The following is a 23,070-nucleotide window of genomic DNA, read 5'->3' on the forward strand; positions in this document are numbered from 1 at the left end:
TGTAAAAGGGAGGCTCATTGTCTATGCACATCAACAACTAATGCTAGCCAGAGCGAGATGAGCTCAAATCTAACGAGGGAACATTAGATAAACCTTCTCAAACTTTTTCAGCTAGTTCGCTGTCAAAATTGCACTGATAAAAGATGGGGAGTAGTAGCCTGCTCCTTCTGCAGCTTGCCTGCAAATGCATGCTTGTCCCAACTCTTAAAGGGGCAGTAGCCTACCGTGGGTGTACAATTTTCAATTACAGCATTATTTATTCTGCAGTTATTCTATTGCTATTTATTCTGTTAGCAATAAAATGTACATGTTAATAGTATCTTCTGATTACAATTTGTCTCATTTTAGTTAAATGCAATCTATTAGCTTTCTAAATGTAAGTAGGTATATCTAGCTGTATGATAACACATTCTGATTGAATGTCTTGTCCTGCACTTTGTAAAAACCCAGAGTGCATGTTGGAAAAATATCTTAGTTCCTTTCTAAACATAGCAGTGTGAATGCGAAGAGGATTCGGTCCACAAAATAGGTGAAGTGAACTGGCAAAACAGTTGATTCCTCATTCAAAGTCAAGGACAGTGTGAATACAAAGAGAACTGAGGTATTTCGTTTTTATTTTATTTAGTTTTTTTACCCCAGTTCACTTTAAAGAGGACTATATGTGAAAACACCTTTAGTTTAAAAAATGTTTTCCATGTTCATGTCACATCGGCATCTTCTGCAGCACCATACAGGACTGAGGCCTTTCTCAGTAAGTCAATATCGCCACCTAGTGGATCAAAGCCAGCATATATTGTAGAGAACGATAGTTACCGGAGTTGTAACTCCAGTTCTATGAGTGGAGCGGAGCCCCATAGGGGAGCTCTGCTCCTATTGGTTTACCCCGCTGCCTAGGCAGCGAATAGCCTGAGAAAAAATTATGCACACACCTGCAGCCAATAGGAGTACAGGTGTCCCTATATAAGGGGATGCTTCCCCTCAATCAGCCTCCGGTGAAATTATGTTATACACTGGTGGGCAGATCAACAACATGCCTTCTACTGTACTGAAAATATCAGTCAGGAGTCATGTCACATTTGTCTCCCTCCTAGAAAAGAGCGGACCTGATGGAGACCCGTCCCTTCAGTCCTGCATTATTTTATCCTAGTTCAAGTCCTCCCATCAGCTACGCTGAGTACAAACTGAACCGGAGAGTTAAAAGACATATCCAGAATTGAGGACATGAGCTAAAAACTGAACTGAACAAAGCAGACAGTTAATGCTCAAATATCCCTTTAACTACTGGTACTACATTGTCGCAACACAAAGTGTTGCTGTACACTGTGCCTTCAGTATCCCGCCGCCCCTAGTCTAAGGAAACCAAAGACTAGTGGCCAGGAACGTAATACTTGAGCTCAACTGAACTGCACAAGCAGACAGTTACCGCTCTAATATTCCTTTAATAAATGACGCTCAACAGTGATGCGACACAATGTGTCGCCCCCCCAATTGTCAGTAAAACCGCCGCAGCCTAAGGAATAATCCAAAGGCTAGCGGGCAGATAAAAGGACAGGAAACCACACTGATCCCTCAGACACTTTGTATCTCCATATTCCCACACAACTGATCTCACAGTGAGGCGTCACAAGGTGTCGCCCTAGAGACCATGTTATCAGTAAATCCGCCTCACTCAGTCTAAGGCTAACTAGAGACTAGTGGGCAGAGGGAACAATATGATGTCCTCTCCATCACCGACACAACAGTTATATAACCCAAGGTGCTATCATAACTTGTGCATTCAGCAATTCACCACATTCAATCCGGGGATTGATGGATAAAGGAGTATACAAAAACATGAGCAAACACTGCACTGAACCCTCAGACAGTAATAATGCTCCAATGTTATCTTGAGGAGGCGTGTCTCTAGGCTTTGGCCTAAGCCGCCGCGTTCCTAATAGGACACGTTTCACTAGAGGGTGGCTGAAGACGATTGCGTCATCATTCCAGGAACTGGCTGTGTACACAGGCTACTATGTGAAACCTGTACCACAACACTCCTAGAAGTCTGTGGTGTGAGGTTTTTACGAGGTATAACAATGGCGGCTCATCAAAGATGTCTGCCCTGTTCCCTTATTCACACCTGCCTCATGTGTATGCTCAGCTACACTCAGAGTGGTGAGGAAGAGAGAGAGAGTAAAGGAACCTGAACGGTCTCAGGTGTATCATGGAAAAGGGGCTCTCTTGTGACAAAGTCAATTGGAGCCATCTCTTTATTAGACCCACAACATGCAGTTTCCGCCATACCCTCAACAGTAGGGTTGGGGGGGAACAGTGGGCACAGTCAAACAAGGCGCTGTGCCGTCTTCCATTCTCTCCCCCTCGCCATGTCATAAACGACGTCTCTTCTGGCCGCCCTTCGGGTGATGCCAGGATGACGCTCTAACGACCTCTCTTGCCGGCGGAATGGTCGGCACCTCTGGCGCTGCAGAAGGGGCGGGGCCCGCTCTCTTGCTGCTAGAGGCTGCCGTCTGACGCCGGGCACGACGCCGAGCAGTAGATCCAGGTCTACTGGAGGCGGTGGAGCTGGACGGTACTCTTGGCATTGGACTAGAGCGTGTGCTCATTTAGAAGGACGTCGTCGAGACTTTAGAAATCGAAGGCGGGTTCGTCCTGAGTCCTCTCTTCTTCTCTTCGGCTTCTTCAGTCCAGTCCAAGTCGCTGAAGATAAAGGGAGGCTGATTGAGGGGAAGCATCCCCTTTTATAGGGACACCTGTACTCCTATTGGCTGCAGGTGTGTGCATAATTCTTTCTCAGGCTATTCGCTGCCTAGGCAGCGGGGTAAACCAATAGGAGCAGAGCTCCCCTATGGGGCGGAGCTCCACGATATAGAACCTTTGGTGCATCATATTACACCAACCAAGGACAATCAGTCGATTTCTATGCTCACTGAGTATTAGGATATTGTTGCAGAAGGCTGCTAGTGGAGTTACCAGCTAATGAATTCCAAAATTGTGGCTCTTGTTGATCAAATGGATTCTCTTATGATTTCACTAAGTGACTAGTAGTCAATGGATTACTATTGAGTACATGCAGACTTACACGTGCCATGCTTTAGTAACATTACATGTGGGAGCATAGACACATCTGAATGTCATAACACAGAAATGGCCTACATGGACTGTTACTCAGAGAATATGGACATACTCAGACTGGTCTCATAGACTAGACGTAACATAGTAAAGTAAATCCAGGACACTCAAATTAGTATGATATGTTACGTTTTGTATGGTTATATAAGACAGAAGGTTACTTAAGGCAAAAATGAAAGGAGGGTGGTTGGTCGGGCGTATAACGTGAACATCTAGTAATCCAAAGGTTGCGTGTTCGAATCTCATCACTGACTTTGAAACTACTTAGCATGTTAGCTAACCCTTCCCCTAACCTTAATCCTTTTAGCTAACCTTTAACCCTTTAACCTAACTCCTAACCTTAACCCCTAGCCTAGCTAACGTTAGCCAAGCCTAGCTGACGTTAGCCACAACATATTGGAATTCGTAACATATAAATTTTTTCAAATTCATATCATATTGCACGTTTTGCAAATTCGTAACATATTTTTACGAATTGCAATTCGAAACATATCATACGAAATAGATGATGGACATCGACAAACTAATACATAGCATACGAATAAATGATCCATATCTCTGTGCATGTGTAGGTTAGTTATAATTATAGTCTGCCACAGGGGCAATGAGCAGCTCAGTGAATGCGTAATTGGCTATGATATGGTATGTGCATTTATTTTTAGCACATCAACTCTGTTCTTTGACTCCCACGTTCACAGAAGTCAATGCAATTATGCTGGCAGGGCCGCTTAGGGAGGGAGGAGAAAATAAAAATCTATTAACTCATATTGGATATTTAGATGACTTCAGAGTGGCTGATCCTGCTTGGCCCGGTTTCCTGCATTGTTAAATGTTTTTCAGACTTGTTGGATTGAGAAGCCAGTCTTCCAAAGGACTGGAGGACTGGAGAGAAACATGGAAATAAAGGTTGATTATTGTAAAGCTACCATCTTAAAGTGAAACCAACAAAAAGGAATATGTTTGGGGAGTTTTGTCATTCTGAACAGGACCTTACAATAGCAACCCAAGGGCAAAATGAAAGTCAAAGCTAAATGTGCAGTACAGTGGCTATGAATCATTGGACCCTGTTTTGGGCCCCTCTTTTAAGCATTTCGTCTGCAACACTCACTACATAGTTCCAAACTGCCCCTGGAAGCAAGGTCAGCACAATAACTATTCGTTGGGAGCTTCATGAAATGGGTTTCCATGGCTGCACACAGATCACCATGCGCAATGCCAAGCGTCGGCATAAAGCTTGCCGCCATTGGACTCTGGAGCAGTGAAAACGTGTTCTCTGGAGTGATGAATCAAGCTTCACTTGACATTTACATAATTTTGCAGACACTCTTATCCAGAGCGACTTACAGTAGTGAGTACATACATTTTCATACTAGTCCCCCGTGGGAATCGAACCCACAACCCTGGCATTGCAAGCACCATGCACTACCAATTGAGCTACACAATCTGGCAGTCTGACAGACAAATCTGGGTTTGGCGGATGCCAGGAGAATGCTACCTGCCCCAATGCATAGTGCCAACTGTAAAGTTTGGTGGAGGAGGAATAATGGTCTGGGGCTGTTTTTCATGGTTCGGGCTAGGCCCCTTAGTTCCAGTGAAGGGAAATCTTAATGCTACAGCATACAATGGCATTCTAGACGATTCTGTGCTTTCAACTTTGTGGCAACAGTTTGGGGAAGGCCCTTTCCTGTTTCAGCATGACAATGCCCCCGTGCACAAAGCAAGGTCCATACAGAAATGGTTTGTCAAGATCAGTGTGGAAGAACTTGACTGGCCTGCACAGAGCCCTGAACTCAATCCCATCGAACACCTCACTAATGCTCTTGTGGCTGAATGGAAGCAAGTCCCCACAGCAATGTTCCAACATCTAGTGGAAAGCCTTCCCAGAACAGTGGAGGCTGTTATAGCATCAAAGGGGGGACCAACTCCATATTAATGCCCATGAATGAGATGTTCAACGAGCAGGTGTCCACAAACCTTTGGTCATGTAGTGTACCCCTCCAGCCAATGCTTGGCATTGCGCATTGTGGTCTTTTCATGAAGCTCATGACGAACAGTTATTGTGCTGATGTTGCTTCCAGAGGCAGTTTGGAACTTTGTAGTGAGTGTTGCAACCGAGGACAGACCATTTAAAAATACTATGCGCTTCAGCACTCGGCGGTCCCGTTCTGTGAGGTTGTGTGGCCTACCACTTCGGGGCTGAGCCATTGTTGCTCCTAGATGTTTCCACTTCACAATAACAGCACTTACAGTTGACCGGGGCAGCTCTAGCAGGGCAAACGTTTGACAAACTGACTTGTTGGAAAGGTGGCATCCTATGACGGTGCCACATTGAAAGTCACTGAGCTCTTCAGTATGGGCCATTCTACTGCCAATGTTTGTCTATGAAGATTGCATGGCTGTGTGCTTGATTTTATACACCTGCCAGCAACGGGTGTGGCTGAAATAGCCAAATCCACTAATTTGAAGGGGTGTCCAAATACTTTTGTAAATACATTGAGGGAAAAAAGTATTTGATCCCCTGCTGATTTTGTACGTTTGCCCACTGACAAAGAAATTGTCAGTCTATAATTTTAATGGTAGGTTTATTTGAACAGTGAGAGACAGAATAACAACAAAAAAATCCAGAAAAACGCATGTCAAAAATGTTATAAATTGATTTTCATTTTAATGAGGGAAATAAGTATTTGACCCCTCTGCAAAACATGACTTAGTACTTGGTGGCAAAACCCTTGTTGGCAATCACAGAGGTCAGACGTTTCTTGTAGTTGGCAGGTTTGCACACATCTCAGGAGGGATTTTGTCCCACTCCTCTTTGCAGATCTTCTCCAAGTCATTAAGGTTTCGAGGCTGACGTTTGGCAACTCGAACCTTCAGCTCCCTCCACAGATTTTCTATGGGATTAAGGTCTGGAGACTGGCTAGGCCACTCCAGGACCTTAATGTGCTTCTTCTTGAGCCACTCCTTTGTTGCCTTGGCCGTGTGTTTTGGGTCATTGTCATGCTGGAATACCCATCCACGACACATTTTCAATCCCCTGGCTGAGGGAAGGAGGTTCTCACTCAAGATTTGACGGTACATGGCCCCGTCCATCGTCCCTTTGATGCGGTGAAGTTGTCCTGTCCCCTTAGCAGAAAAACACCCCCAAAGCATAATGTTTCCACCTCCATGTTTGACGGTGGGGATGGTGTTCTTGGGGTCATAGGCAGCATTCCTACTCCTCCAAACATGGCGAGTTGAGTTGATGCCAAAGAGCTCCATTTTGGTCTCATCTGACCACAACACTTTCACCCAGTTCTTCTCTGAATCATTCAGATGTTCATTGGCAAACTTCAGACGGGCATGTATATGTGCTTTCTTGAGCAGGGGGACCTTGCGGGCGCTGTAGGATGTAAGTCCTTCACGGCGTAGTGTGTTACCAATTGTTTTCTTGGTGACTATGGTCCCCGCTGTCTTGAGATCATTGACAAGATCCTCCCGTGTAGTTCTGGGCTGATTCCTCACCGTTCTCATGATCATTGCAACTCCACGAGGTGAGATCTTGCATGGAGCCCCAGGCCGAGGGAGATTGACAGTTATTTTGTGTTTCTTCCATTTGCGAATAATCGCACCAACTGTTGTCACCTTCTCACCAAGCTGCTTGGCGATGGTCTTGTAGCCCATTCCAGCCTTGTGTAGGTCTACAATCTTGTCCCTGACATCCTAGGAGTGCTCTTTGGTCTTGGCCATGGTGGAGAGTTTGGAATCTGATTGATGGATTGCTTCTGTGGACAGGTGTCTTTTATACAGGTAACAAATTGAGATTAGGAGCATTCCCTTTAAGAGTGTGCTCCTAATCTCAGCTCGTTACCTGTATAAAAGACACCTGGGAGCCAGAAATCTTTCTGATTGAGAGTGGGTCAAATACTTATTTCCCTCATTAAAATGCAAATCAATTTATAACATTTTTGACATGCGTTTTTCTGGATTTCTTTGTTGTTATTCTGTCTCTCACTGTTCAAATAAACCTACCATTAAAATTATAGACTGATCATTTCTTTGTCAGTGGGCAAACATACAAAATCAGCAGGGGATCAAATACTTTTTTCTCTCACTGTATAGTGTATGTAAGGGTTACATTTTTATTTATTTATTATTTTTGTACAATTCAACCCCAAGCCACATATCAGAAATGCACTCACTCAAAACTATTACCGATTGTTATTGTGGAGACCGAAAAGTCCAGTTTAGAGTTTTACATCAACAGCAATAGAGCTCCAGCTTTTAGGCTACTGTCTCTGAGGCATGCATGACATCATGCTGTAGCAATGGGCTAGATGCCTCTTCAACTCATACCAATCACCATTTTGGATTTTTGACCTCTCCCCCACAAGCATTTGAGTCATTGCCTGGCTACCCAGAGTCCTTGCTCCGGACAAACGCTCACATACGTTAGTTTCTTCTCTGCAATGAGTCTGGATCTGAGTACCTCCCCGACCCTTCACCGAATGCCAACACAGGTCCAGAAACCGATGGCTTGGGCCAGGGCCAGAACACAGGTGGGTAAAGCGGCAGTTTGAAAATGTGTCATTGGCTTAGAGACGATCCAATCGCTGATGACATTGTTTTGTACAACACCCCTCCTCACCACAAACAACTTAAATGATCAGATTAAAGTATTTAGCGAACAACAGAGTAGCGGAATAATTTAGTGTGAGTCGTCAGGCTATTTGAGTCAGCTTGATTTGGTAAGACAAAAACATTTGAAGCTAATATATAGATCCCTAGACTCAGGCAATGAGGCATTTGTGTGCTTAATATTCTCATCTGGCCCTCAATAAAGTTATAATGATTAGAGTTAATACATTAACAGGCTTGTAAGGAGGATCTTTTAATCTTTCTATGGATATACATCCTAGACATCCTGACGGGCCGACCCCAGGTGGTGAAGGCAACAACACCTCCGCCACACTAATCCTCAACACGGGGGCCCCACGGGAGTGTGCTCAGCCCCCTCCTGTACTCCCTGTTCACCCACGACTGCATGGCCATGCAGGTCTTCAACTAAATCATCAAGTTTGCTGACGACAAAACAATGGTAGGCCTGATTACCAACAATGATGAGACAGCCTATAGGGAGGAGGTGAGAACCCTGGCAGAGTGGTGCCAGAAATATAATCTCTCCCTCAACGTCAACAAAATGAAGGAGCTGATCGTGGACTACAGGAGACAGCGTCCACATCCCATCCACATCGACGGGGCTGCAGTGAGGAGGGTCAAAAGCTTCAAGTTCCTCAGTGTGCACATCACCGAGGACCTGAAATTGTCCCTTCACGCAACAGCGCCTCTTCAACCTCAGCAGGCTGAAGAAATTTGGCTTTGCCCCTAAGACCCTCACAAACTTCTACAGATGCACCATTGAGAGCATTCTGTCGGGCTGTATCACCGCCTGGTATGGCAACTGCATCACCCGCAACCGCAGGGCTCCCCAGAGGGTGGTGCGGTCAGCCAAACGCATCATCGGGGGCACACTGCCTGCCCTCCAGGACATCTACAGCACCCGGTGTCACAGGAAGGCCAAGAAGATCATCAAGGACCTCAACCACCCGAGCCACGGCCTGTTCACACCGCTACCATCTAGAAGGCGGAGACAGTACAGGTGCATCAAAGCTGGGACTGAGAGACTAATAAACAGCTTCTATCTCCAGGCCATCAGACTGTTAAACAGTCACCACTAGCCGGCCTCCGCCCAGTGCCCTGCCCTGAGCCTTAGTCACTGTCACTAGCCGGCTACCACCCGGTACTCTACCCTGCACCTTAGAGACTGCTGCCCTATGTACATAAAGTCATTGAACACTGGTCACTTTAATAATGTTCACATACTGTTTTACCCACTTTACATGTGTATATACTGTATTTTAGTAATGGCTCATCCTATAGGACTACTGCTGTACACACCTTTTCTATCCACATACTGACCATACTGTCTATACACACCATTCACATACAGTACATCTACACTGAGTGTACAAAACATTAAGAACACCTGCTCTTCCCACGACATAGACTGACCAGGTGAATCCAGGTGAAAGCTATGATCCCTTATTGATGTCACTTGTTAAATCCACTTCAATCAGTGTAGATGAAGGGGAGGAGACAAGTTAATAGAGGATTTTTAAGCCTTGAGACAATTGAAACATGGATTGTGTATGTGTGCCATTGAGAGGCTGAATGGGAAGGACAAAATATTTAAGTGCCTTTGAACAGGGTATGGTAGTAGATGCTGCTGGGCTTTTCATGCTCAACAGTTTCCCGTGTGTATCAAGAATGGTCCACTACCCAAAAGACATCAAGCCAACTTGACACAACTGTTGGAAGCATTGGAATCTACATGGGCCAGCATCCCTGTGGAACGCTTTCGACACCTTGTAGAGGCCAAGCCCCGACATTTGAGGCTGTTCTGAGGGCATATATATTAGGAAGGTGGTCCTAATGTCTTAATTTTTTTATTTTATTTTACGTTTGTATTGTGTGTGTATTGTTATTGTATTGCTAGATATTGCTGCACTGTTGGAGCTAAAAACATAAGCATTTTGCTGCACCTGCGATAACATCTGTAAAACTGTGTATGCGACCAATGAACATTGATTTGACATCCTCGAAAAACTCCCACTGCCCGGAACAAAAGTGAAATGATGTCAACAGCTATTAGACAGAATGTCCACAGGAACACAACCCAGAGCTGTGTGTTGAGGCTTGTATGTCACGTTCATCTCACCCACTCCACCGTTGCTCAACATGTGGTTGCAATGGAGAAGTGAAAACCCATAAAAGCGGTTGGAGCTGTTCTGTTTTCTCCAAAATGAATTAGTTTCGCAGTTAGTCTATACAGGGCCGGCTCTGGCCTTTTGCTGGCCCTAATGAGATTTGGTTGTGGCCCTACCAAGCGGTGTATATTGTAAAACAAATTTTCTGCAGTTCTACACATTTTCCATGGGGTGGAGAGAAAAGTGTGCAACTTTATTACAAATATCATGCAATTCTACTAATTTTGCCATGGGGCAGAGAGACATTATTGCAGTTTTAAAGCACATTTCTTGCAATTCTACCCATGCCATGACTTACACAATGTTAATGAAATCTGAGTGAGAGTGACTGATGGTACAGACTCACCAAGAAATCTGACTGCCGATAGGTACTTATGAGGCTGTTCCTTTTCTTGCTTGAACAAAAGATGTCCCTGCTGTGTACCGACGTGGTACTGTCGAACCTGCTGTTTCTACTGTAGAAAAGCAATACTCGTCAGTGGCTGAGAACTTGACTTTGAACCAATCAGAGAGCACGAATCTATATCACATTTTAATTTACCTGGAAGCCCCTTGTTTGTTTCCTGTTTGCTTTGCGACAGATTGAAAAGGCTGCCTATATGCTTTGGGTTGGGTTTCCAAATTAAATACATAGAAATTGCTTGAAAGCAGCTGTATATTTCACCTGCATCCTCATTTAATTTACAGAACAATGAATTAATGATAAGCGATGAGCTGACATGCATAATACTTTGAATCTGCAGGTAGAATTTTGCACCTCGTAACAGACACTTTTGGCACTCACACATGATAGCCAATACAGTATGTGTCAGTTTCACTATTCACCACTAATAACTCACACATAGGCTACACATTAATGTACTGCTACACCCCAGACAACTTACACCTTACGGCTGCAGAGTTTGTAAGACTTCATTATCCTCATTTTCAAATGCTTGCTTGCAGTTTCATGCTGTACTATTAAGTTACAATAAAGTTATAAACAGTCTCTTCCTGCTAACCTTAGCTAACCTTACCTTGAATCGACAGACAATGAGCCAATTGTGTCCATGCGCAGTTAATTTTAAACCTCAGCAGCATAATCAACTGAATTAAAGGCCAGGGAAACGTTCTCTCAATCAGTTTAATGAAAGGAGATTGGAGAGTGGGAGCAGAAATTCACTTAGAAACCCATTTTTCAATATTATGTCTGGTCAGCATCTCCTTGGGAAGCATCTGTTGTTCATCAAATTCAGTCTCTGCTCTCCCAGGGAGGTGGGACTCTTCAATAAATCATAAAGCTATCAAGAACTGGACCACTGCCGGCCATATAGATAGATGGTCACTGTAAAACCCACATTTACAGCAATAGATATGACTAATGTGTTTCTCCCTCCATCAACACAAAACACAGCCCCCCCCCCCCTTCCCTCCTCAGTCTTTTCAAATAATGGGAGCGATGAAAGCAAAAGGATGTACAAAATGATCCTGCACTCCATTTTGGACCAAACACAGTAAGTATGTTTACAATACTACAACAAGGCTGCCTTGCAGGGGTAGGTGTTGAAGAAGTAGGGTCTGCAGAGGAGGGTTAGTTTCACTGCCGTGCAGTACAACCTCCCAAAAAGTCCCGACGTGACCCTTTTGACCTCCGGGTTTGTGGCGGCTTTCCAGAGTTCATAAATGTCGGCCACATGGCCGTGCGACGTCATCATCTTGTCGTATATGCACAAGTGGTACGGCGCCTTGCCTTCGCCTGAGAAGTACACATGTTCCTGCGGCAACACGCCCATGGCATTGGCGCAGATGCCCATGAAGACATCGTCGATGTACAGCGAGGCATTGAGCGTCAACGAGGCCTTGTAGATTTTGTCTGCCACATCTCTTGAGACAACGTAACCGGCCCCTGCTGTGTAGTCCGGGTATGACGCCCACGGGTACATCTCCTGCGGGACGTAGTACTTGCTTTCCTTCCGGCGGATGGGTGGCGCGCCTCTGTGCACGCGACCGATCCAGAAGTCCGTCACGCCCTTCCTGTCCATGTCCTGCAGGTAGCGCACCAGGTTGGGCATGTGCACAAAGATGTCATTGTCAGCCGTCATGAGGAAGCGGGCGCGGGGGCAGTAGAAGTGAGCCCAGCGGAACTGTAGCAGAAGCTTGAGGGTGAGGTTGTGGAACGAGTCCACAAAGTCCTGCTGGACCAAGTCGCCATGCCAGCGGTCCTCATCGACAAGGTCGTCCTGGATGCCTCCGCTCCTCCTCATCCATGGCTGGGCAGTCTCATGCTGCTTGGGGAGGCCCAGCACAAACATCACCTTCACCGTCACCCCCAGGACCTGGCGGATGTAGGTCTCGTTGCCCCATGTCGACCGTATGGCTCGCCGTCTCTCGAAGTTCTCCGGGGAGGACTTGATGAGAAGAAGCAGTAAAACATCCTTCTCTCCTGAGCACTTGTACGGGTGGTTGAGTAGGTAGCGGTAGTTACTGAATATGTGGGCCTGCTGGCGTGGGATGGTGAAGCTCTTGTTGATTAAAGTGTAGCTGTTGACCAGGTAGCGGTAAGAGTAGGAGTTGACGTGGCTCATCACGCTGCTGTCCAGCTGCTCCCAGCATACCATCACCACCGACAGCACCAAGCATGTGGTCATCAACTGCACGCACTGGCACTTGCGGATCCGCCGGAAATTCACAAACATCATGGGAAAATGATTCTGGAACCTTCCGGGGTTCTTCCTCTGTCAGGTCAAAGTGGTGATGGCACGGTGGTATGTGTGTTGGTATGTGTGAAAGAGCAGCTACATAGGCGGAATGTTCCAGTGACTCTTTGCAGAGCAGTGTATGTGTTCCATCCTAGGTGTCTCACACGGAGCAGGAGGCATGGGTTAGTAGGGGAGATTCACAGGAGGGCCTCCCGGAAACCATCGCCTCTGTCTGGCGTGTCACTCACACTCCTGTTGTTACTGACTCACGCACAGCCGTCCTCATAGTGGCTCAGACTCATCCAGCATCCCCAGGTTGCCGACCATCGCTCTGAAATGGAACAGAGAATACACGTTTTACTCTGTGGTGACAATTAAGTGCATTAAATGTTTCTTGGAGTAAGGCAGACAAACAGATCAATCAACGAGTCTGAAACTAAATGTTACAATTTTGACAGGGTCTGGTTGTTCTTAAATATTTGATAACATTTTACATTAGGCTGCTCTGCTGTGTATTTACTCTGTAATTAATCTAGAAACTACAATGTTTTAACTTCTTAATACAATGTTAGTTAATACAATGTTATTACTAGAGTAATGACAGCATTACTACACAGGTACAAGAGCAACTTAATGTAAAACGTACCATTTTTTATGTGTTAGCTACCAAACAGTTGCTATATTTACACTTAGTTAGCATAGCTTTTGCTTCTATAATTTAAGGTTACTTGCACAACCCCGGTTCTCTGATATTATGAGTGAGACATCTCACTAGTGGGATTCCCCAGAATCTTCTAAGTAGCTCGAAGAACCAATCATACACGTCTGTCGGAGACAGACAGGTCGAGTGGCGAATGAGGGAGCCCCTCTCCTCACACTAAAGAGCCACTCGCCTGCCCTCTGATCATTCTTGAGCATGCCGAACTTCCTCACACTCTTGCGAGTAGGGGAATGTGGTGGGATGTCTCACTCATAAGATCAGAGAACCGGGATTACGCAAGTAACCTTAAGTTCTCTTTCAATTATTTGTTTCAACATCTCACTAGAGGGGTATGGCCCACTCCCGTGTCGCACATGCTCTCCGAAGCCAGGTAGTCCCAACGTATCAACGCTCATAGGTCCCGACACTGAGGACAGTATGCGCCAATGAAGGTGCAGTGAAATCTGGTCGGTAGAACCTCATAAAAGTATGAGGGGATGCCCAACAAGCCGCTTGGCAAATCTCCTGTAAGGAGATGAACAGTGCCCTAGAGGTAGCTATACTACCTCTGGTGGAGTGAGCCCTTCGGCCCTCTGGAGACTGTAACCCCTTCTATTATAGGCCAATATAATAGGTTCCACAATACAATGTGACAATCGTTAATGAGAAAGGGGCCTCCCCTTGCAGAGAGGTGCCCAGGACACAAAGAGTTGGTCTTTAGGCATAAAGGCAGGGTTGGGCAACAAGGTAACATTGGAAAAGCCCCAGGCAAACTGTAGACACTAATGGTGAACTGACAGTGCATGTAGCTCACTCACTCACTTTGTCGACGTACGGGCGACCAGTAACATGGTCTTAAAAGAGAGATTTCATCTCAACGCTTTCCAGTGTCTCAGAAAGCTGCTGTGAAATAGCCTCAATCACAATATAAAAATCCCATGACGGGACTAAAGGCTTGGGAACTGGACGAAACATGAAACGACATAACGAGGTGTCTTATCGAAGCCTATATGACAGGCCGAGATAGCGGCTAGAGATAGACCTTAAAACCCCTGTAGGGCTAAGCCCTTACATCGCAATATCTACCAAGCTACAGTGAGGGAAAAAAGTATTTGATCCCCTGCTGATTTTGTACGTTTGCCCACTGACAAAGAAATGATCAGTCTATATTTTTAATGGTAGGTTTATTTGAACAGTGAGAGACAGAATAACAACAAAAAAATCCAGAAAAACGCATGTCAAAAATGTTATAAATTGATTCGCATTTTAATGAGGGAAATAAGTATTTGACCCCCTCTCAATCAGAAAGATTTCTGGCTCCCAGGTGTCTTTTATACAGGTAACGAGCTGAGATTAGGAGCACACTCTTAAAGGGAGTGCTCCTAATCTCAGTTTGTTACCTGTATAAAAGACACCTGTCCACAGAAGCAATTAATACATTTGTTCCAAACTCTCCACCATGGCCAAGACCAAAGAGCTCTACAAGGATGTCAGGGACAAGATTGTAGACCTACACAAGGCTGGAATGGGCTACAAGACCATCGCCAAGCAGCTTGGTGAAAAGGTGACAACAGTTGGTGCGATTATTCGCAAATGGAAGAAACACAAAAGAACTGTCAATCTCCCTCGGCCTGGGGCTCCATGCAAGATCTCACCTCGTGGAGTTGCAATGATCATGAGAACGGTGAGGAATCAGCCTAGAACTACACGGGAGGATCTTGTCAATGATCTCAAGGCAGCGGGGACCATAGTCACCAAGAAAACAATTGATAACACACTACGCCGTGAAGGACTGAAATCCTGCAGCGCCCGCAAGGTCCCCCTGCTCAAGAAAGCACATATACATGCCCGTCTGAAGTTTGCCAGTGAACATCTGAATGATTCAGAGGAGAACTGGGTGAAAGTGTTGTGGTCAGATGAGACCAAAATGGAGCTCTTTGGCATCAACTCAACTCGCCGTGTTTGGAGGAGGAGGAATGCTGCCTATGACCCCAAGAACACCATCCCCACCGTCAAACATGGAGGTGGAAACATTATGCTTTGGGGGTGTTTTTCTACTAAGGGGACAGGACAACTTCACCGCATCAAAGGGACGATGGACGGGGCCATGTACCGTCAAATCTTGGGTGAGAACCTCCTTCCCTCAGCCAGGGCATTGAAAATGGGTCGTGGATGGGTATTCCAGCATGACAGTGACCCAAAACACACGGCCAAGGCAACAAAGGAGTGGCTCACGAAGAAGCACATTAAGGTCCTGGAGTGGCCTAGCCAGTCTCCAGACCTTAATCCCATATAAAATCTGTGGAGGGAGCTGAAGGTTCGAGTTGCCGAACGTCAGCCTCGAAACCTTAATGACTTGGAGAAGATCTGCAAAGAGGAGTGGGACAAAATTCCTCCTGAGATGTGTGCAAACCTGGTGGCCAACTACAAGAAACGTCTGACCTCTGTGATTGCCAACAAGGGTTTTGCCACCAAGTACTAAGTCATGTTTTGCAGAGGGGTCAAATACTTATTTCCCTCATTGCAATGCAAATCAATTTATAACATTTTTGACATGCGTTTTTTCAGGATTCTTTCATTGTTATTCTGTCTCTCACTGTTCAAATAAACCTACCATTAAAATTATAGACTGATCATGTCTTTGTCAGTGGGCAAACGTACAAAATCAGCAGGGGATCAAATACTTTTTTCCCTCACTGTAGCATATGGAATTGTTTTAAGATGGTCATAAAATGTATAATTTAGCCATTTGATTTAGAATTTTAGAACCACTGTATGTATAAAAATATATATACATTACCAGTCAAAAGTTTGGACACACCTACTCATTCAAGGGTTTTTCTTTATTTCTACATTGTAGAATAATAGTGAAGGCATCAAAACTATGAAATAACACATAGTGTTAATCAAATCAAAATATATTTGATATTTGAGATTCTTCAAAGTAGCCACCCTTTGCTTTGATGACAGCTTTGCACACTCTTGGCATTCTGTCAATCAGCTTCACCTAGAATGCTTTTCCAACAGTCTTGAAGGAGTTCCCACATATGCTGAGCACTTGTTGGCTGCTTTTCCTTCACTCTGCGGTCCAACTCATCCCAAACCATCTCAATTGGGGTGAGGTCGGGTGGTTGTGGAGGCCAGGTCATCTGATGCAGCACTCCATCACTCTCCTTCTTGGACAAATAGCCCTTACACAGCCTGGAGGTGTGTTGGGTCATTGTCCTGTTGAAAAACAAATGATAGTCCCACTAAGTGCAAACCAGATGGGATGGCATATCGCTGCAAAATGCTGTGGTAGCCATGCTGGTTAAGTGTGCCTTGAATTCTAAATAAATCACTGACAGTGTCACCAGCAAAGCACCCCCACACCATCACAACTCCTCCTCCATGCTTCATGGTGGGAACCACACATGCGGAGGTCATCCGTTCACCTACTCTGCGTCTCACAAAGACACGCTGGTTGGAACCAAAAATCTCAAATTTGGACTCATCAGACCAAAGGACAGATTTATAATGTCCATTACTTGTGTTTCTTGGCCCAAGCAAGTCTCTTCTTCTTATTGGTGTCCTTTAGTAGTGGTTTCTTTGCAGCAATTCAACCATGAAGGCCTGATTCATGCATCTCCTCTGAACAGTTGATGTTGAGATGTGTCTGTTACTTGAACTCTGTGAAGCATTTCTTTAGGCTGCAATTTCTGAGGCTGGTAACTCTAATGAACCTATCCTCCGCAGCAGAGGTAACTCTCGGTCTTACTTTCCTGTGGCGGTCCTCATGAGAGCCAGTTTCTTCTTAGCGCTTGATGGTTTTTGCGACTGTACTTGAAGAAACTTTCAAAGTTCTTGAAATGTTCTGAATTGACTGACCTTCATGTCTTAAAGTAATGATGAACTGTCATTTCTCTTTGCTTATTTGAGCTGTTCTTACCATAATATGGACTTGGTCTTTTACCAAATAGGGCTATCTTCTGTATACCAACCCTACCTTGTCACAACACAACTGATTGGCTCAAATGCATTAAGAAGGAAGTACATTTCACAAATTAACTTTTAACAATGCATTCTAGGTGACTACCTCATGAAGCTGGTTGAGAGAATGCCAAGAGTGTGCAAAGCTGTCATCAAGGCAAAGAAGAATCAAAGCAGCCTCCTCCTGTGCTATATTTGTACCTGTTTGAAATCTATATTTGTACCTGTTTGAAATCTATAGGTTTATCATTCAAACTAAAGCAGTTTCATATCATAAAAACAAATACTTCTGTTTTGTTCCTCTTCTCTGACTTCCTAGTGTGTGTTTGTGTGACAGTGCGCTAAAACCACAAACATTAGCTGAGAAGTCGAAAGTGTGGCCAGTGAATGATAAAAGCCAGCACAGCAAATGTAGTGCTGGGGGTTCTCCCATAATGGAGGGGTTTATGGCGTGGACCCATCAAAACCGCTGAGAGCCGTGGAAAGTGTTCGGCACACAATGCATGGCATCAGAATAGCTCTGGGAGCACAATGAGAGCTTGGATGAGAATAGGCTGTTCCGCCCGTTTGGCCTGGGTAAAAACCAAGGGGGATCATGGATGGGTCTGGGAATCCAGGCACACCACAGCTTTTTTAACATCATTAGCCTGCCTCTGCCTAATGGGGTCACTCACTCAGAATCTATCTCTCTATCTCTCGTTCTATCCTTCTCTCTTCGTATTTCTCTCTCTCTCTGCCTGAAAAATGTGAGCTGAGGCAATGCTGTCTTGTATAACCTCAGCTTCTACATTTCAACACAAAAAAACTTTCAGAAACCCTCATGTATTAATGAGAATGTTGACTGTCTGTGTGTTACTGTAAAGTCCATGCCTGGATGAGTCAGTATTTAGATGTAATTATTAATTAAGTGTAATGAACTCATTAAAGACAATGTGTACTTTCACTACCACCTCTGTGAACTTTGATATGTTTAACCAGCTTTTTGAAAGAGAGAAGTGTCTGCCAATGTTCTAGTTCAGCTAAATCTGGAGTTTACTGGAAAGGAAATTCAAGCACACCACTTCTCCCTCACCACAGCTTACCGTATATGAAACTAGGTGTCATTATTAATTGCTAAATGAAAGAACAGTTAGATAGCACTAGAGCCATATATTTAAATAAATATTTTAATATATGGCTCTGAATAGCAGTCAATGTTGTGTTACTACGATGCAATGCGCTCCATGTAATTGTGTGTGTACCGGTGTCTTTGACATAAGACATCTTTGACATCTTTGTCATGGTCTAACAAATCCAACAAAGACAAAGGTGTGTCTCACCTCTCAAGTCTCATCATTGATGTCTGCCAGTAAAACTTGTTCTACAGGTTTTGTTTGGCAACTGTTGGAAGTCAAACATGATTTACCTAATAGGTGTGTGTGGTTTGTAACATGTGGTATGTCCTTACCTTTACTTAAGCTACTTCCTTTCTATCTATTTTTAACCTTTCAAGTAAATTCCACACTGTGATTGGTTGCGCACATGTATCTTGTTCACTCAAACATGTCATTCAGGAAATATCAGTATTGTCCTGGGTTTGAAGTTGGTGGTGGTCCCCTGTAGCTCAGCTGGTAGAGGACGGCGCTTGTAAAGCCAGGGTAGTGGGTTCGATCCCCGGGACCACCCATACACAAAAAGATTTATGCACGCATGACTGTAAGTCGCTTTGGATAAAAGCGTCTGCTAAATGGCATATTAAGTTAATGCAGCTGTTTTTATCTCAATATCAAATCATTTCTCAATAACAATTAAGTACCTTACTGTGATTGTTTTCAATTAAAATGGTAAGAAAGAAACAGCTTCTTAGTAAAAAGCAATTTCTCAATCAAGAATTTAGCTAGGACCGTCTGGGAGTGGTCTGAGTGGGGAAAACTGAAAACTAGCTGTTATTGGCAGAGTGGTCTTTGTTATTGGTCTATTAACTAATTTACTGCCTGGTGATTTCACCAGGCAGGCCAAAGGTCCATCCCACCAAAACAGGCAGGCATTTCAGGCGATCTTTTCAAACAGCTCTTACGCTAAAAGGGCATTATCATAATTTTCACAATTTCACAGTATTATTCCAATCTCATACTGTGGAAATACACTGAGTGTACAAAACATTAGGAACATAGACTGACCAGGTGAATACGAAAACACTGAAGCTCATTTTACAGTTGCTCACATGACAACCAACTTCAAATCAACTTATTTACCATGAACATTTCTTACTCCATCTTGGGTGAAATAAAATGAACCTGACATAGTTTGTTTGGCCTCTTTCGAGGGTGTTACAATCCTCAGTATACATTTTAGTAATTTAGCAGACGCTCTTATCCAGAGCAACTTACAGGAACAATTAGGGTTAAGTGCGTTGCTCAAGGGCACATCGACAGATTTTTCATCTAGTCGGCTCGGGGATTAGAACCAGCAACCTTTTGGTTACTGGCACAACGCTCTTAACCACTAAGCTACCTGCCGCCCAGAAACAGTTTAAATAGATTATTCTAATATTTTGATAATAAAAGCATGCCTTCAACCCATTCAGTCACACACACTGACACACACACTGACAAACCTGTACTCAACACTTGAAACGCTTCATGGGAGTGCAAATTGAAACAGCCGCCCGGTGGGTTCTTTACTCACACAACTAACTCTATCTAAAACCAGCTTCTGTGAAAGTGAGCCTTCTCTGTCAGCGTAGCTCCAAAGTCACAGGTCGTATAAATAGATCTCACACTTGAAAGAGTCACTGCTGAGCACACCACACCATGCCACTTACCACTGAGAGAAAATATCACTGCTGCTGCTATGTATCCAAGTGACTAGTTGTAAGAAGAAGTAGTCCCAGTAGCCTAATAATGACCACCTCCTGTTGAGTTCAGTGAATTGAGTTCTCGCTCTCTTCCCTCCTGTACATATTCTTTCCTTGTATAGCTCTGGAGGTTTTTCTGTTTACCTCTCCCTGGAGTGATTAGAGTGGAGTCACAAACACACACTCCACTTTTCAGAAGCAGCGGCAGCAGCTGCCAGTTAAGCTGTGTGTGAGTGTGTGAACCTCACTCTGTCCAGAGCGTGTGAAGCCTCTGCTTGTGAGTATGTCTGTTGCCTTAGTTGCTACTACCTTTCTCTGCTCATTCCCCACACTCTGTGGGGGCGGGCAGAGGATGTGGGAGAGGGAAGGAGGAAGGAAGCGCAGATGAGGGAGCAAAAGACTGTCTTCACCTCCACAGCCCCCCCACATTTTTACAAGCAGAGGTTTTCCCTTGACAATATTACATCTATAAACTAACAGAACAGCAACTTTAGGTCCAGATCATTATTACATTTCAACACATACCATAATACTCATCTCATATAGAGAAAGTAAAGACAAAGGAAATTATCTGTGTGTCATGTATCTATTATCATGAGGATGGGTCGAGATTGTCACGTCTTTCCAACAAAACATTATACACATCTACATATAACATTATACTTATCTACATATAACATCATACTCATCTACATATAACATTATACTCATCTAATAATAAAGAAAGTAAAGACAAGCAAATAAGTCTGGCCGCACAGCCGATTGGTAAACATACTGTAAATTAAGAAACCATGTGACTAAACTAAACAAAAAGAAGAAGAAACTGTATTACAAAAAAAAGAGACATTATATAAAGGATTATTGTAAAAAGCTTTGGAGTACCTTAAATGACATTTTGTCCAAAAAGGCGAACTCAGCGTCATCCTTCATCGAATCAGATGTCTCATTCATTACTCATTCATCAGATGGCTCATTCCCCTAAGATAACATATGGAATTGTTTTAAGATGGTCATACCATGGATAATTTAGCGATTTGATTCTGAACTTTAGGTATAAAAAGATATACAGTTGAAGTCGGAAGTGTACATACACTTCGGTTGTGTCACGATCGTCATTCATAGAGGAGGACCAAGGCGCAGCGTTGAATGCGAACATTTTATTAAACTTGAATGAACACACGAACAAAACAACAAAACAAAAACGTGACGTCCCTGGTTACATAAACAAACCAACACGGAACAAGAAACCACAAATAATGAATGCCTAACGGCTACCTAAGTATGACTCCCAATCAGAGACAACGAGCGACAGCCGTCTCTGATTGGGAGCCACCCTGGCCAACATAGATATCCAACAACTAGAACATAAACAAATGAAAACTCACACCCTGGCTCAACATACTAGAGTCCCCAGAGCCAGGGCGTGACAGGTTGGAGTCATTAAAACTAGTATTTCAACCACTCCACAAATGTCTAGTTAACAAACTATAGTTTTGGCAAGTCGGTTAGGACATCTACTTTGTGCATGACACAAGTACTTTTTCCAACAATTTTTTACAGACAGATTATTTCACTTATAATTCACTGTATCACAATTCCAGTGGGTCAGAAGTTTACATACACTATGTTGACTGTGCCTTTAAACAGCTTGGAACATTCCAGAAAATGATGTCATGGCTTTAGAAGCTTCTGATAGGCTAATTTACATCATTTGAGTCAATTGGAGGTGTACCTGTGGAAGTATTTCAAGGCCTACCTTCGAACTCAGTGCCTCTTTGCTTGACATCATGGGAAAATCAAAAGAAATCAGCCAAGACCTCAGAAAAAAAATGGTAGACCTCCACAAGTCTGGTTCATCCTTGGGAGCAATTTCCAAACGCCTGAAGGTACCATGTTCATCTGTACAAACAATAGTACGCAAGTATAAACACCATGGGACCATGCAGCCGTCATACCACTCAGGAAGGAGACGCGTTCTGTCTCCTAGAGATGAACGTACTTTGGTGCGAAAAGTGCAAATCAATCTCAGAACAACAGCAAAGGACCTTGTGAAGATGCTGGAGGAAACAGGTACAAAAGTATCTATATCCACAGTAAAACGAGTCCTATATCGACATAACCTGAAAGGCCGCTCAGCAAGGAAGAAGCCACTGCTACAAAACCGCCATAAAAAAGACAGACTACGGTTTGCAACTGCACATGGGGACAAAGATCATACTTTTTGGAGAAATGTCCTAAGGTCTTATGAAACAAAAATAGAACTGTTTGGCCATAATGACCATCGTTATGTTTGGAGGAAAAGGGGGGTGGCTTGCAAGCCGAAGAACACCATCCCAACCGTGAAGCACGGTGGTGGCAGCATCCTGCAGTGGGGGTGCTTTGCTGCAGGAGGGACTGATGCACTTCATAAAATAGATGGCATCATGAGGAAGGAAAATTATGTGGATATATTGAAGCAACATCTCAAGACATCAGTCAGGAAGTTATAGCTTGGTCGCAAATGGGTCTTACAAATGGACAACGAACCAAAGCATCCTTCCAAAGTTGTGGCAAAATGGCTTAAGGACAACAAAGTCAAGGTATTGGAGTGGCCATCACAAAGCCCTGACCTCAATCCTATAGAACATTTGTGGGCAGAACTGAAAAAGCGTGTGCGAGCAAGGAGGCCTACAAACCTGACTCAGTTACACCAGCTCTGTCAGGAGGAATGGGCCAAAATTCACCCAATTTATTGTGGGAAGCTTGTGGAAGGCTACCCGAAACGTTTGACCCAAGGTAAACAATTTAAAGGCAATGCTACCAACTACTAATTGAGTGTATGTAAACTTCTGACCCACTGGGAATGTGATGAAAGAAATAAAAGCTGAAATAAATTGTCACGACCTTGGCCGAGGCTGCCTCCCCTCCTTGTTCGGGTAGGCTTCGGCATTCGTCATCACCGGCTTACTAACCACT

General features: G+C 44.2%; 1 protein-coding gene across 3 annotated transcripts; it reads right to left on the reverse strand.

Moving 5' to 3' along the window:
* Positions 1-10,079: 10,079 nt before the first annotated feature.
* LOC311150578 (lactosylceramide 1,3-N-acetyl-beta-D-glucosaminyltransferase A-like) lies at positions 10,080-20,394 on the reverse strand. Of its 3 annotated transcripts, none has more exons than XM_084188057.1 (2): positions 19,876-20,086; positions 10,080-12,941 (listed from the first exon to the last, which is right to left on the reverse strand). In XM_084188057.1, exon 2 carries the CDS (start codon positions 12,608-12,610, stop codon positions 11,444-11,446), a length of 1,167 nt encoding a protein of 388 aa, XP_084044183.1. In that variant the 5' UTR covers positions 12,611-12,941; positions 19,876-20,086; the 3' UTR covers positions 10,080-11,443. The 3 variants fall into 3 exon arrangements, with proteins under 3 accessions (XP_084044183.1, XP_084044182.1, XP_084044184.1); XM_084188056.1 differs by having other exon boundaries at positions 10,103-12,941; positions 20,083-20,394; XM_084188058.1 differs by having other exon boundaries at positions 10,103-12,941; positions 19,947-20,086.
* Positions 20,395-23,070: the final 2,676 nt, after the last annotated feature.

This window comes from Coregonus lavaretus (assembly GCF_964263955.1).
Source record: "Coregonus lavaretus genome assembly, chromosome: 23".
NCBI lineage: Eukaryota > Metazoa > Chordata > Actinopteri > Salmoniformes > Salmonidae > Coregonus > Coregonus lavaretus.